This window comes from Acipenser ruthenus, chromosome 41 (genome assembly GCF_902713425.1).
Source record: "Acipenser ruthenus chromosome 41, fAciRut3.2 maternal haplotype, whole genome shotgun sequence".
In the NCBI taxonomy this organism is placed as follows: Eukaryota; Metazoa; Chordata; class Actinopteri; order Acipenseriformes; family Acipenseridae; genus Acipenser; species Acipenser ruthenus.
Genome location: NC_081229.1, coordinates 5296855 through 5311055, shown reverse-complemented (window position 1 = coordinate 5311055; position 14201 = coordinate 5296855). Strand labels below are relative to the sequence as shown.

Here is a 14201-nt window from a genome sequence, read left to right as displayed (position 1 = left end):
GTTGAGGTAATACAATTAAGTATTATTGGGAGGTGTACTATGAAGCCTGAAATACTGCATGTACAGTGGATAGGGACGCGTTTTTCTTACCATTTACATAGCAGCAGTGTAAATAATGTTTACACACAGCTGTGGTGTAAATACAGTAGGTCATGAGTCCTGAGCAAATGTTTACTACTGTGCACTTACCAGTATTTTACCGGTATGTGCACTCATCAGGTGCAAATGCAGGCCTTGTTTGCTTTCCAGTTTGTTTGAAGTCCCATCCTTACCTTACAGGTGTTACAGGGCAGTACAGTTTTACAATGCACGATTAATATTTAAATAGAGTAGTTTACAGTAAAACCAAATTATACTACTAAAATACAATATGGATGCATTAGGGTGCAATAGCTGTGTAGGCTGTATGTACACAATGGTTTTGTAGTTTTTTAAACCAAACATAATATTTTATTGGTCACGTTATTTGAATTACAAATTAGCGGCTGGTAATGGTGGGGAATCATGTTAATGTGAAAACTTGAATAGAAACGAGAACATACATTACTGCAAGAGGAAGCTGTTTCATCAATGCAAACGGTTTTATTCTAGTGAGAAAACAGTCACACACCATAAGAGACAGGAAATGGGGACCTTGCACAGCTCGTACTGTATTGCACTGTAAGGTATAGGGACAACTCTCTATTTGTATTTCTAGGATTGAGAAGGCAGTCTCCCCCCAGGTTGAAAACCTGGTCTTAAGTGAAAGGATAAAGGCTAGTCTAGTGCATTAACATTATTATTTGTTTATTTAGCAGACGCCTTTATCCAAGGCAACTTACAGAGACTAGGGTGTGTGAACTATGCATCAGCTGCAGAATCACTTACAACTACGTCTCACCTGAAAGACGGAGCACAAGGAGGTTAAGTGATTTGCTCAGGTCACACAATGAGTCAGTTGCTGAGGTGGGATTTGAACTGGGAACCTCCTAGTTACAAGCCCCTTTCTTTAACCACTGGACCACGCAGCCACATCTAATGCTTACTAAATTCCAGCAAGTTGCTTCTTAAATGAGTCCTCAAGGTGTTGGGGAAGTGAGGCGGGGAACCACATTAGCGCTGCACAGGCTTCAGTGCACAGTGCTTGTCATATGGGCGTCAGTGTACAGAGCAACACTATTATGCTTCCCCTCCTCGCATGCCATGATCAGCATTGATGAGTCTGGATAGCTAGTAAGCATGTCCAAAACATTATCCAAGCAGAAGCTATAATAGACAATCACACAGAACATTTATAACAAGATATTAAACAGGTACAACATTAAACATTCATATATATATATATATATATATATATATATATATATATATATATATATATATATATATATATATATACACACATACATAAGGTATATATATATATAATGACTTTAATAATGAGACAAAATCATAGCTTTGTTTCTTTCTTATTATTGAACAGAGATCAAACTGTAACCATTTCCCCAAATTACTAATACAGTAATTATCAAGGTGCATTAGTAAGTGTAGTACAGTAGTGTAACAACTCAAACAATTTAAATTTCACTGCAGTGTGTTGTTGTTCCTTCAAGTTCATTGGCAAGATTACAGTCAAACAACCAGAGAGAGCTGCAAGACTGGAGGTGCTGCCTGACTCGTCTCTGCGGATACACCACCTGCACACAGAGGATGCCGGCTAGTATGAATGTCAACAATATGTAAATGGAATGCTTTAGAAAGGAGGAACTCCTGGTTTTCTGACCCTGCTCACCAGTATGTTTATTTTGAGTGTCATAAATAAATATTTCATTAATAGGCAATTAATCTGTTGCTAAAGTTTAGTTCCATGTTAATAAACAGTCAATAGACATGAATGCATGTGTATCTATCATTAGACGTTTGCCACTTGAGCTCATATTTCATATGGATGTTGAGTATATTTTTTGAGACTTGGTAATTTCCTGCTGCAGTAACAAAAAGACATACAAAGCCTGGTAAGTACAGCTACTAATACCCTATTTACACAATCATCGCATTTTGAAAACGTGATTTTGTATGGCAGCCATGTGGTTTGAATGCATATTATTCAGGTAGTGTGGATAGCTTGTAGAATAATATCAGTTACTCTACACACCAGCCTTTTTATTTTTTTTATTTTATTTACCAGAGCAGGAAACTAGCAAGTCTCAAAAACCATACTCAGCGTACATATGAAACATGAGCTCAAATGGCAGCCTAATGAATGGCATATCTATTGACTTTTTATTAACTGTAAGTAAACTTCAGTAAATGGTTAATTACATATTAATAAAATAATTATAACTCACAAAATAAAGTGTTACCAAAGTAACAATTAGTGGTGCTACAATATACTTTATTTGATCTGCATAACTAAATACTAATGGTCGATTACTATTATTATCATCATCATGCCTTAATTCTTCTGCAATTGCCCAAAAATACAAACCCTACTTCATTTTCTTTATTCATATTAATGACTTCCTGGTACCCTTGCTACTGGTTCCATTGTAATAAATTGGCACCTCAGCCCACTGAATTCAGTCAATATTATTAACTTATCAGCTGCTGAGAAGAGATCCGTTACACCTAATGAGAGGTTAGAAAACAGATTCTCAAGCAGTCGGTACTCCCTTTAAAGGGAGGGGCAGTGATTGTGGTGCTAGTGCTAATAAAAGATAAGAAAATAGATTTTAAAGCCTTGATTAGCGCTCCCTTAAAGGGAGGGTACAGATTACGTTTCTCATGCTTTTAAAGAGGCAAGAACATTTATTTTAAAGCACTGGTTAGCACTGCTTTGAGACCATGGAATCAGTAACAGCATACAGTCAAGGGCTCTGCATTTCTACCTGCTAGGTAGGGACCAGGGTTGAAATAGGCAGCGATGCCTTTAGCAAAACACTCGCTGTGGGTGTAAATATGGGACATGTCATCGGCATTGTAGAAAGAGACCTGAGCCTTCTCACAATCTAGATACACTCCCACCTTCCTGGGCCTAGCCCCGGGCAAGATGGGAATATCTACTGAAAATGCGTTGATCCTGAAATCCTTATCGCCGCTGAAAACCAGCAGGAGGTAATTGTGTCTGCTGAAGAAATGCACGACCTTCTGGTACCACTTGGCCTCCCTTTCCTGAATTTTCTCCATCTTGATCCCCACTGCCCAGTCGCTCTTTCCCCCCACCTCCACCTCCCAGTAGTGGCTCCCGGAGGTGAATTTCTCCCTGCTCTGGGCGTGCAGCCCCTGATCGAAGCGTGCTTCTGTTTGGACTACGGCCGGGGGAGCATGGTGGTGTTTGTGGAGTTGGTCCTGATCCCTGTCGATCTGCCTCGTGCTCAAACCATCGCGGGACACTTTGAGAGACAGAGAGCAGTCTTCCATTGTCAAGCGCTGGGGGACTGGAAAATAATAAAGTCATCCATCACTTCAAAAATGACAAGGTAAAAGAAACTCAAGCAGACAAAACTGTTTGGCTATTCTTGCTCAGTGTGACGAGTGACAGATATTGTAAGCATCTTGTGTTTGTTAAGTGGATCTAGAAGTAAAGATGACACTGTTTTAGGGGTGTAATGATATACTAATGTCATGATACAATAGTATCGCGATATGCAGGTTGCGATACGACAGGTATCACAATAACTTCCACTCAACTATAAACTCAGAAGAAACTTTGCTCTCTAAAGAGCCCCCTCTCTTCCCTCCCTCTGTGATGGTGGAGCAAAGAGAAAGAAAGTATTACAGCACACACACCTTTACGGATCACTTTTAACATTTCTTTCCAAATGAAAAACTGCAAGTGTGTCTCGTAGGGACCAAGTGATAAAGAGCCAGGTACGACGCTCAGGGTTTTCAGTTTGGATTCATATCTGTAAAACATAATTATAACAGACAAGTTAATAAACAGACATCCCCATCACATCTGTAAAAACCAAAACGTTTTAACAATTTTAGAATACTCAAGTACATCTTTTGCCATACAAACCGTCAAGCTTCACAGCACTCTTGCCCACCCAAAGTGCTCATGGGAAGACACACATAAGAGGCAACTGTACATATTACTTATAAACAAGGCAATGGATGGACAGACCGACAGGAACCTCCACAGATCCCCAGAATAACTGAACAGCCTATTCCCCGATAAGCCATGGCTGGATCTTAGTGCACTTCACATTCCCAGTGGAATCCATCGGAATTGCACTATCTGCTTAGTTTCACAGCTAACCCCCTGATAACCCCATATAGGTGGTTTAGTTCTACAGTTCAGGAGATTCCTCAGTGCTGCGAAACTGATCAGAGCAACGCCTGAGCCCCTGGCTAGAGCTCACCCGCTGACAGTGACGATCTCCCATTCATCAGTGGCAGGACCACAGGGGGCTTTTTCTTTCAGCTCTTCCATGATGGGGGACCCTGTCTCGCTCCACCACTATGAAAACAGAATGCGCTGGATCAGTTTAGAGGTTCTAATCAATCGTTTTCTCATTTGGGAATCTTGATTTTACTCACATTTTCTCCTAAGTTTGGATTGCCCAAACTGAGCGTGCCACGTATGATCCAAGAACAGAACACGGGCAAAATAATGTTAGAAAATTGTTAATTACCTCTAGTAGCACTTATAATCTTCTCAGACTGCTCTAACTCTCAGTTCCTAAAGTTTTTACTGAACTTGTGAAAAAGGCCTTCCGTTTTCTTGCTCCATGTTCTTGGAACAAACTTCAGGAAGAACTGAAACTTACTGTCTTGAAATCTAGATAGCCGAGACATGTTTCGTTTTGGCCGGTGCTCCTAAATTCTCTTGTAATTTGATTACCTTGTTTGTATTGGTTGTGCTTATTTTAATGTGTGTGTGTGTGTGTGTTTTATTATATGCCACCTTCTTAACCAGGTCTCCCTTGAAACAGATTTTAATCTCCACAGGACATTCCTGGTTAAATAATAAAAAAAAAAATATTCCAGTGTGTCTAAACTCAGTCCAGTTCACGGTATCTAAACTCAGTCCAGTTCACTGTATCGAAGCTCAGTCTAGTTCACTGTATCGAAGCTCAGTCCAGTTCACTGTATCGAAGCTCAGTCTAGTTCACTGTATCGAAGCTCAGTCTAGTTCACTGTATCGAAGCTCAGTCTAGTTCACTGTATCTAAACTCGACCCTGTTCACTGTATCTAAGCTCAGTCTAGTTCACTGTAAATAACATCAATCCAGCTCCCTGTATCTCTAGGACCTCAGTCTTCCTATATTGCCCGCAGTGCTGCACCTTGAGGTAAGTTACAGGCTGTGTGATGCTCTGGGAATCCTGCAGTTTCCTGGCCTGCTCAGTCCTGTCTCCCAGCTCTCTCTGGATCCTCTGCAGGTTCCTCTCCATGGGCTCCAGAGCCCTCCGCTCGGCTGCTTTCAGATCTCGCTTCACCTCCTCCTCTCGCCTCCGCAGAAACTCGTGCAGCTCAGCAAACTGGGTCGTGATATCTGCCAGCAGCCAGCCAGACCTGTCCTGGGGGCGCAATGCAGAACCACTGTTTTAAAGGAATGCTGACCTCTGACAGAGCACATGGAGGCTCTTACTGGAAGTGGATATTCAGCAAACTAGGCTGTGATATCTGACACCAGTGCAAACGATACACTTCTCTGTCGACAACACAATGCAATACCCTAACCGTAACAAACTTAAATTTAGTGAAAATAATTTGTTTTTCTACCAAAAACTGTAGTTTTTGACTGACAACTTTAAATACGAAAAGCAGATAAACCATAATTGAGGCTAACCCTATAATAACTTAAGTATAAAATTGTAAAGTTTGAATATTGATCTACAGGTTTGGTGCTGCATCACGACACACACATCTATTACAATAGTATACATCACGCAGTGGAAGGGTCACAGTTCATCCACACACACACACACAGTGACACACTTGACCCATGGTGTAACCGTGGGAGGCTGTTCAGACAGTAGAAGAGCCTGCTCTCACTCCACAGAACAAACCCACTTGCCTGGATCCTTGAGAGTTCAGTTTGCTGATCCTTTTCCACACTCTGCACTGCATGGTTATCACCCAGAAGAAACTGCAAGGCTCTGTTTAACTCCTCCTGTGTATAATAATCATCAGAATAATCAAAATAATAATAATAATAATAATAATAATAATAATAATAATAATAATAATAATAATAATAATAATAATGTGATATTTGGAACAATTGTAAGTTGCTCTGGATGAGGGCGTCTGCTAAGAAATAAAGAAAGAAAGAAAGAAAGAAAGAAAGAAAGAAAGAAAGAAAAAAATAATAATAATAATAATAATAATAATAATAATAATAAGCTAATGTACAACTTGTTGGTCCTTCATAAAACAGCATTAACAGCTTGAATAAACCTACATATACCAAATATATTTCAACACAGTAATGGCAAACTATTAAGTCTAATATATATGTTTTACTAAATTAACAATACATTTAAATAAATCAGATGCTTGGTTTTAAACATAACAACAACAACAGCAGCAGTTGTAATAATAATAATAATAATAATAATAATAATAATAATAATAATAATAATAATAATACTATGCCGATAATTGCTGAGTTGCTAAAACTTATTTTTGGCCATGAAGAAAAGCAAAAACACTTGTAATAATTGTTGAGAAGTTGTTTTTGTAAATCGAGTAGTGCAGCACTCTGTGTACCCAGAGTGCTGCACTACACCTGCTCTGCAGGTAAACTCACTCACCTTACAACTTTGTGCGGCCTCATTTACTGGTTTGAAAGTGTGGCCTTTGTGCTGCCTCTCGTCTCGGCAAATCAGGCACACCAGCTTTCTGTCAGTTTCACAAAACAGCTTCAACTGTTCGCCGTGTTTGCGGCAACAAAGCTCCCCCGTTTGAAAGCTGGGGCTCTGAAATCCACACTCCTGCGGGGGTGCCGTAGGGCCTTGGAGCGCGCACGGCAGGTGTTCGGTTAGTTTCAGCTCACGAGCCTTGTCTGCTAAATTTCTCAAAACTCGGTTCGGCTTCAGGCTCCCTGGACCCGAAACGACGGCCCTGCATTCAGGGCACAGAACCGAACCTTGGTTATTCATGTAACCCAAAATACACGCCCGACACATGTTATGACCGCAGTCCAGCATAACCGGGTCTTTAAAGAAATCCAAACAAACCGGACACTCCAATTCTTCAGTTAGTGATGAAGTCGACTCATTCCACGCCATAATGTATCCGGTGGTATTGACCTACACTACAGCCTACTTTATTGTATTATTGCTGTTGTGGTTTGCCGAAGTTCAACTCGAGGTAGGCGGCCGCTGTTTAGTTTCAGTTTCGCTAAATCAAGTGACTTATCCCTGGCAGTTTCATCAGCCAGTGATATTGTGAAGTGCAAAGTGCACAGGCTGGACAAATAAATGGAAACACCTGCGACATCTAACACACACTTTTGATATGATAGACAGACCGAGTAAATGGCCAGACGGCTTCAGAGGTAGAAAATGATCTCGATTTTTTGAATATCAATACATTTGCCTTTTTATTACTGCGGTCATTTTAACTTTAGGCTGTAAAATAAATGTAATGGAAATGACCTATATATAAATGTGTTGGTTATGTTTTCAGTGGATGATAATGTTTTAAAAGCTATTTATTTTCTTACTTCTTACACTCTTTGCTGTAGTGTATCGTAACATATCCTACGTGCAACGGAGCGATCTGATTGGTTGTAAAGGTTACCCGTCAGGCTTGGTGTAGAAGGGCTCTCCAGGGGTCCAGTCCCCGAGTTGCCGTATAGCTCCCATTCAGTACCGGCGCTCTAACCATATCGCTGTTTAATATATGCACTGTAACGATACATAGGACATACGTCATTCGGGTTGCTGCACCATAAGTGCCCTCCAGGAGAGTGTGAGTACCCACGAGAGTCTTTGCCAGGCTTCCTGACCTGGGATAGGAGCACTTATAGCCAACTAGGATTTGTTTATTTATTTTTAATAATAATAAGTAAACTACAAAGTTAATTACGTAATGTCAATATGATATAAGCCATCTAATACAAAGGAATTATATCGCATCAATAACAGGGTTTGATTACACTATATGATATATTCTAGAGTATATGCAGTACAATTAAATATTACATATACACGAAAAGCGGTCCCCTGTAGACCAATTACATTTTTTAAGTATGTATCTCTTTAAGACCTCTTACAATGTAATGTATTCAGTCTAGCGTTGTGCTAAGCAAGAGAGAGGGCGAGGGAAAGGGAGAGAGAGAAAACGTTTTTTTTCTATTGCAGTGGAGGGGAAAAAAGGCTACAAACGACCACTGCGATTTTTTTAATTGGCTGTAAACTAGAATTGAATTCGATCGGTTTTGGGTTTGTGGATCGCCGACTGAGGCAAATTATCTGCGGTTTAATTACAGAATAAAAGGCTGGTTCAGACAATGTCCAGAGAAAAACACGGTAAGCGATACGCCTTTATAGATGTATTTGTTTTTTATTGTTTCCAACCTGTAGTATTAATTCAGCTACCATCGCATAGAAATGGTCTTGCTTTATTAATTAGCTGCAATCTGAGCTGTTGCCTGTTGTGTGTGTGTAGTAACTAGTATTGACATGATTGTATTATAAGCGACATGCGCCAGTGCTCTGTACACGGGCTGTATAATAACATGCCAGGCTACGAGGTCTCTATCTGACAATTATGTAGCCTAGTAGATATTATTGGTTTCGTGGGCGGTCTGGCGTTTTCCATATACCAATACACACAAGAGTGTTGTGTTAGATATTTAGTGTGTCAATATGGAACCAAACACAGACATACCCATTTAGGATTGATGTCATTCGATGCTAATGTTATATCCAAAACGGTGTTCGTTATGAATAATTAAAGGAAAATAAAGAATGATAAGATAGTTATTTTGTGCATGGTCTGTATATTTAAACATTTAATTACTGTTGTAATTACCGTGTATTGTCTATCATATTAATGCCTCCCGTATTTACAGTAATTTCAAAATACGCAATTCAGTGGGATAGCCATCATATTTTATATGTACTTGTTTACATCTTCCTTTCCCTCTCTGTCTTTCTCTTCCCCTCCATTTATTATCACCTCATCTTTCTATCTGTCTATCTATCTATCTAGGCTACTGTATATGCACAAGAGTAAATATTAATCATGCCTCATATTATTTGAGGATGGTCAGATTTTCATCCAAAATATGCTGATTATGGTAATGTTTCATAACACATTACCGATGCTATCTTCTCATTCCTTTAGGATCATTATATTTGAGTGGATTTATATCTGCTTCTCTCTACTAGATAATTGATAAACGGATAACTCACTGTTTTAATAATTAGCTACAGTGTTTCGGCTTCCACCTTGAAAGAATCAGTTTTCTTAATTACTATCGTTGTCATTATTCGATTTTTTTAATGTTTTTGTTTACAATCTATCTATCAATTGTGTATAATTTTTTAAAACGTCAATCTGCAACATTTTAATTAATACCAGTGCAAATAATATCTAACATATCACTGTCAGCTGTGTATACTATTAATAACAGAGCTGAGCACCACTCACACAGGGTCAGGGGGCTTGTGTATAATACATTTATATCACTGTGTGCAGTATCCGCATTCCAGGTCTGTTATATAATAACTCTCAATGCTGCTCTAAAACATACTGTAGCACTGCTGTTGCCTTAAGCATATGCATGCAGTTGGACTGATGTATAGACAGACAGGCAGACAGATAAGCACACCTTTAAACAGAAAGACAGATAGACACACAAACACATACAGCTGCTTATATGCACAGACAGACAGACAGACAGACAGACACAAATAGATACAGCTGCTCATATGCACAGACAGACAGACACAAACAGATACAGCTGCTCATATGCACAGATAGGCAGACCAGCAGATGGGAATGAGCAGATCATCTAAGCAGATCAGAATCTATCTTGAATTACCTGAACCTGTAGAATCCCAGTTGCCTGCTTTCTTTTAAGAGCTTCCTTCCTGGGTCCAAAGAAATCACATGATCCAGTGACCTTTCGACTCTGCTAGCACAACATGACGCTTGGAAAGGTGTGTCCTTATATAGAACTCATAATTAGCAGTTCAGATATATTTGAATTCAAGTGTAATTAATGTGGACCGTTGGTCTCTAATCAAGGTATAGTTCTTTCTTTGTTTTTTGATAAGTGCAATGAGTTTTGATTTGATTTGAAACTGTTTCTAGTATCAAGCTAACAATGTGGCTGAATCCTGATACACAGTGGATCACATGTCTGTCAAATGATTACATTCTGAAACATAAGTATGATAAATACATGCAGAATTGACCTGTAATTACAAATTACAGTTACGCAGGTGCGCCAAGGTTCAACTGCAATGCAATTACAATGGGATTGTAATTGCACTTAATTAAGCAATTGTAATTGACCTCAGGTCTGGTAATGAACGACTTATTAAGCTCCTTCCCTTCGAAGTGAAGGAGGGTGGTGAGTGTGAATCTGTCTTTCTCTTTGCTCTTGTTCCAGGTTTGGGAGAGGGGTATTGTCAGATGTCCCCTCCCCCCTACATGCCCTGCCAGGACGTCCCCACCTCTAACGGGGTCCAGTCTCAGCCTCACTACCCTGCCCAAGAGGGCTATGCACAGGGGGACTGCCCCCCTCCCCAGGGCTCTCAGAGGTACACCGTGCAGACCCAGGGGGGGTCGGGGGGGGACGGGCCCCCAGCAGGCTACGTTCAGCCCGGGTACCCCCTGCAGCTCCAGCCCTGCACAGCCTACCTGCCTGTCTACCCCATCGGGGGAGCTGTAAGTATATACTAGCTGGACTGCATAGACTGCACCAAAAATACAGCATGAGTAAAAACCATTAGAGTCCTGCATAGAGAGATCTGCAATATAAACATGTGATGTCTACAAAAGAGCCAATTGAAGGGGGGGCGGGCGGGGGGGCGGGGGGGCAAATACTATGTTTATCATGCATTTAGCAACCTGACAGTTATTATTATTATTATTATTATTTATTTCTTAGCAGACGCCCTTATCCAGGGCGACTTACAATCGTAAGCAAATACATTTCAAGTGTTACAATACAAGTAATACAATAAGAGCAAGAAATACAATAACTTTTGTTCAAGTGTGACAAAAGTTCCTACCTTATGAGGACTATTTTTAAAATAAAACTTTCAATGTAGGAGTATTTACGTTAACCCCAACTCTGCATTAAATGGAAAACAATGCTCATAATTGCTATAAAAGTGTGTGTGTCTGTGTGTGTGTGTGTGTGTGTGTATACTGTATCTCTATCTGTCTGTGTTAGTGCAGGGTTGGAAATAAGTCCAGCCTCAGCTTCCATCCCTCCAGTTTATGTGCCTCTGTGTATATTCCTGTCTGCCTGTGTCATTGTGTGTGTGTGTATCTCTGTGTGTCTATATGTCAGTGTGTGTGTGTGCCTGTGTGAGGATCTCTGTGTGTCTATGTCAGTGTGTGTGTGCCTGTGTGAGGATCTCTGTGTGTCTATGTCAGTGTGTGTGTGTGCCTGTGTGAGGATCTCTGTGTGTCTATGTCAGTGTGTGTGTGCCTGTGTGAGGATCTCTGTGTGTCTATGTCAATGTGTGTGTGCCTGTGTGAGGATCTCTGTGTGTCTATGTCAGTGTGTGTTTGTGGGGCCTGTGTCTATATCTCCTCTGACAGTGTGTCTGCCTCAATCTGTATTACCCTGGGCATGATCAGACCTTGAATAGTCTTCATTCCACTGATTGATTTTCTGATGGACTGTTGTTCCTGTTTCTACAGGGGCAGCCCTACCTCCCTGGCAGTGGCCCCCAGCCCCCTGGCATGGCGCAGGGGCAGGTGCCGATGCAGTTCCCCCCGGGGATTGCTCTGATGGAATCTCGGCGCCCACCTCACGATTACCTGCCCATCGCCGTGCTCACCACAGTGTGCTGCTTCTGGCCCACCGGCATCATCGCCATCATCAAAGCAGTGCAGGTGAGCAGGGGCGCGGTTCAGAGGGGTGAATGCAATGATTCCATCAACTCCTGGCATGACCGTTCCATTGCAGTGGGATTAGGAACCTTTTCAGTTTGCATGCTCTATTTTACTGTTCTTGTTACTGTTTAACTTCGTAAGTCATTCATCTCAGCGGTGCCTTCGGGTTCAGTCATTAGGGGATGCAGCTGGTTCACAGTTTCACTCTGAAGGTGACATGACCAAAGAAGGGCAGGTTTCTTATCAGAAAGGATGGTTTCTTTAACCTAGTCTAGCAACAGATCCTGTTTTAAAATGAAATTATAATAAAAAAAAATAGTGCTACAGGTTTAGTGCTAATAAGAGGTCAGAGAATAGATTTTAAAATCTTGTTTACCTCTCCTTTAAAGAGGAGCAGTGATAATGTTGCTTATGCTAATAAGAGGCAATAAATGAATTATTAAATCTTTGTCAGCACTCATTTAATTGGGGACATGATAAGGTTGCTGGTGCTCATAAGAGTTAACATAATGGATTTTAAAACCTTGGTTGGCACTTCTTTAAAATCTGATAATGTTACTAGCACTGAAATAATACATTTTCATACCTTGGTAACCATTCCTTTAAGGGAATAATGTTGCCATCGCTAATGAAAGATAAGAAAACGGATTGTCCCTTAAAAGGGGATCCTGGATTGCCAATGCTAACAGAGCCTTGTCTGTATCTGTGCATCTCACTGCAGGTGCGGTCAGCGGTTGCCCGCGGCGACATGGTCTCTGCGGAGATCGCTTCTCGGGAGGCGCGGAACTTCTCGTTCATCAGCCTGGCAGTGGGCATCTCCTCCATGGTGCTGTGCACCATCCTCATCGTGGTGGTCATCATAGCCTCCCGGCACGACGAGTGGGAGCCCTAGCCACAGAGCAGCTGCAGCGATCCCAGTCCCCCCCTCCACCCCCTCCCGCTGACCTTCGGAAACTGCACCCCATCCCTGGCATCTCGGCTTACGCTTCTCCACAAGCTGGAACAGGATCCTGACTCTGTGTCCTCACCTGGTTAGGCAGCTTCGTGCTCCATTGCCCCACAGGCTAGAATAGGATACTGATGGCTGTTTGGAAGCCAGTTTCCTAATCTCCATGATGTCCTGGTCTAGTCCTGCCACAGCAAGCCTACCCTCGCTCTCCCGGATGTTTCCGCTGCTCCCTCCTCCCTCTTATCCTTAGGAAACTGCACTCTCTGTTGACCATCTTGGATCTTGCGTCTCCATAGGCTAGAACAGGAATTTGAGTCCACGCTTTGAGTCGTGATGGAGTCAGTTTCCTAATCGCGATGAGAGAATCAGAAAATATAACATCTTCAACTTTTCTTCAACCTTGCCTACAACCTCACAGCTTCCTCCTTTTGTCGTTGACTGGACTGCAGTATCCAGAATCCTCCGGCTGATTCTTTTGCTTGGCGTAATCCTGCATCACACAAGCAGTCTTTCCTTCGTAGGGTTGTTTCCCAAACATTCAGATCATTAGGGTGCAGCATGAACGGTGAAGGGTGCCGGTTAGAGAGTAAGGAATGAGGAGGGCATGGTTCAGATGTAGGGTGTAGGGCAGGGGTGTCAAACGCAGTTCCTGGAGGGCCGCAGTGTCTTGTGGCTTTTGTTCCACCGAAGCTCTCAATTACTTAATTGGTCTAATTATTGATTAATTGGACACATTTAACACTTCTCTCCAGGCCTCATAATGTTTTATAGGTAGTGTGCCTTGAATCAAAGTGGATTTGAGTCATCAACTGTAAAAGACCTTGAAAAAATATTAAACATGTCCAATTGAACAAATAATGGATCAATTAAGTTAATTGAGAGCTAAGTTGGAATGAAAACTAGAAGACCCTGTGGCCCTCGAGGACTGGAATGTGACACCCCTGGTGTTGGGTGTTGTGTTAGGGTGCAGGATCGAGGATGAAGGGTGAAGATTAGGTGCAGGCTGTATGAAACTCATCCCCTTTTCTTAATGCCTCTCCTGTTTTATACTACGCTTATAGAAATGATATATATATATATATATATATATATATATATATATATATAATATACACTAGTGTTTTTTACTATTATAACAACCTTGACTTGCATAAAGAAGGAAAAACATTGAGTGAAATAGCTCCCATCACTTGATTTTCAAGGTGTGGTATCTGAAGCATAATCAACAAGTACAGA

At 41.2% G+C, this 14201-nt stretch overlaps 2 protein-coding genes across 2 annotated transcripts; one reads left to right on the top strand and one right to left on the bottom strand.

Moving 5' to 3' along the window:
• Positions 1-1436: 1436 nt before the first annotated feature.
• LOC117433885 (nuclear factor 7, brain-like) lies at positions 1437-7461 on the bottom strand. Its single transcript, XM_059010865.1, has 6 exons — positions 6742-7461; positions 6003-6098; positions 5269-5502; positions 4344-4441; positions 3769-3884; positions 1437-3416 (listed from the first exon to the last, which is right to left on the bottom strand). The coding sequence occupies exons 1-6, from the start codon at positions 7216-7218 to the stop codon at positions 2830-2832; spliced, it is 1608 nt and encodes a 535-aa protein (XP_058866848.1). The 5' UTR covers positions 7219-7461; the 3' UTR covers positions 1437-2829.
• A 274-nt stretch (positions 7462-7735) lies between these two features.
• Positions 7736-14050, top strand: LOC117433894 (proline-rich transmembrane protein 1-like). The gene is made up of 4 exons (XM_034056317.3): positions 7736-8463; positions 10557-10834; positions 11822-12016; positions 12738-14050. Exons 1-4 carry the CDS (start codon positions 8445-8447, stop codon positions 12906-12908), a joined length of 663 nt encoding a protein of 220 aa, XP_033912208.3. The 5' UTR covers positions 7736-8444; the 3' UTR covers positions 12909-14050.
• Positions 14051-14201: the final 151 nt, after the last annotated feature.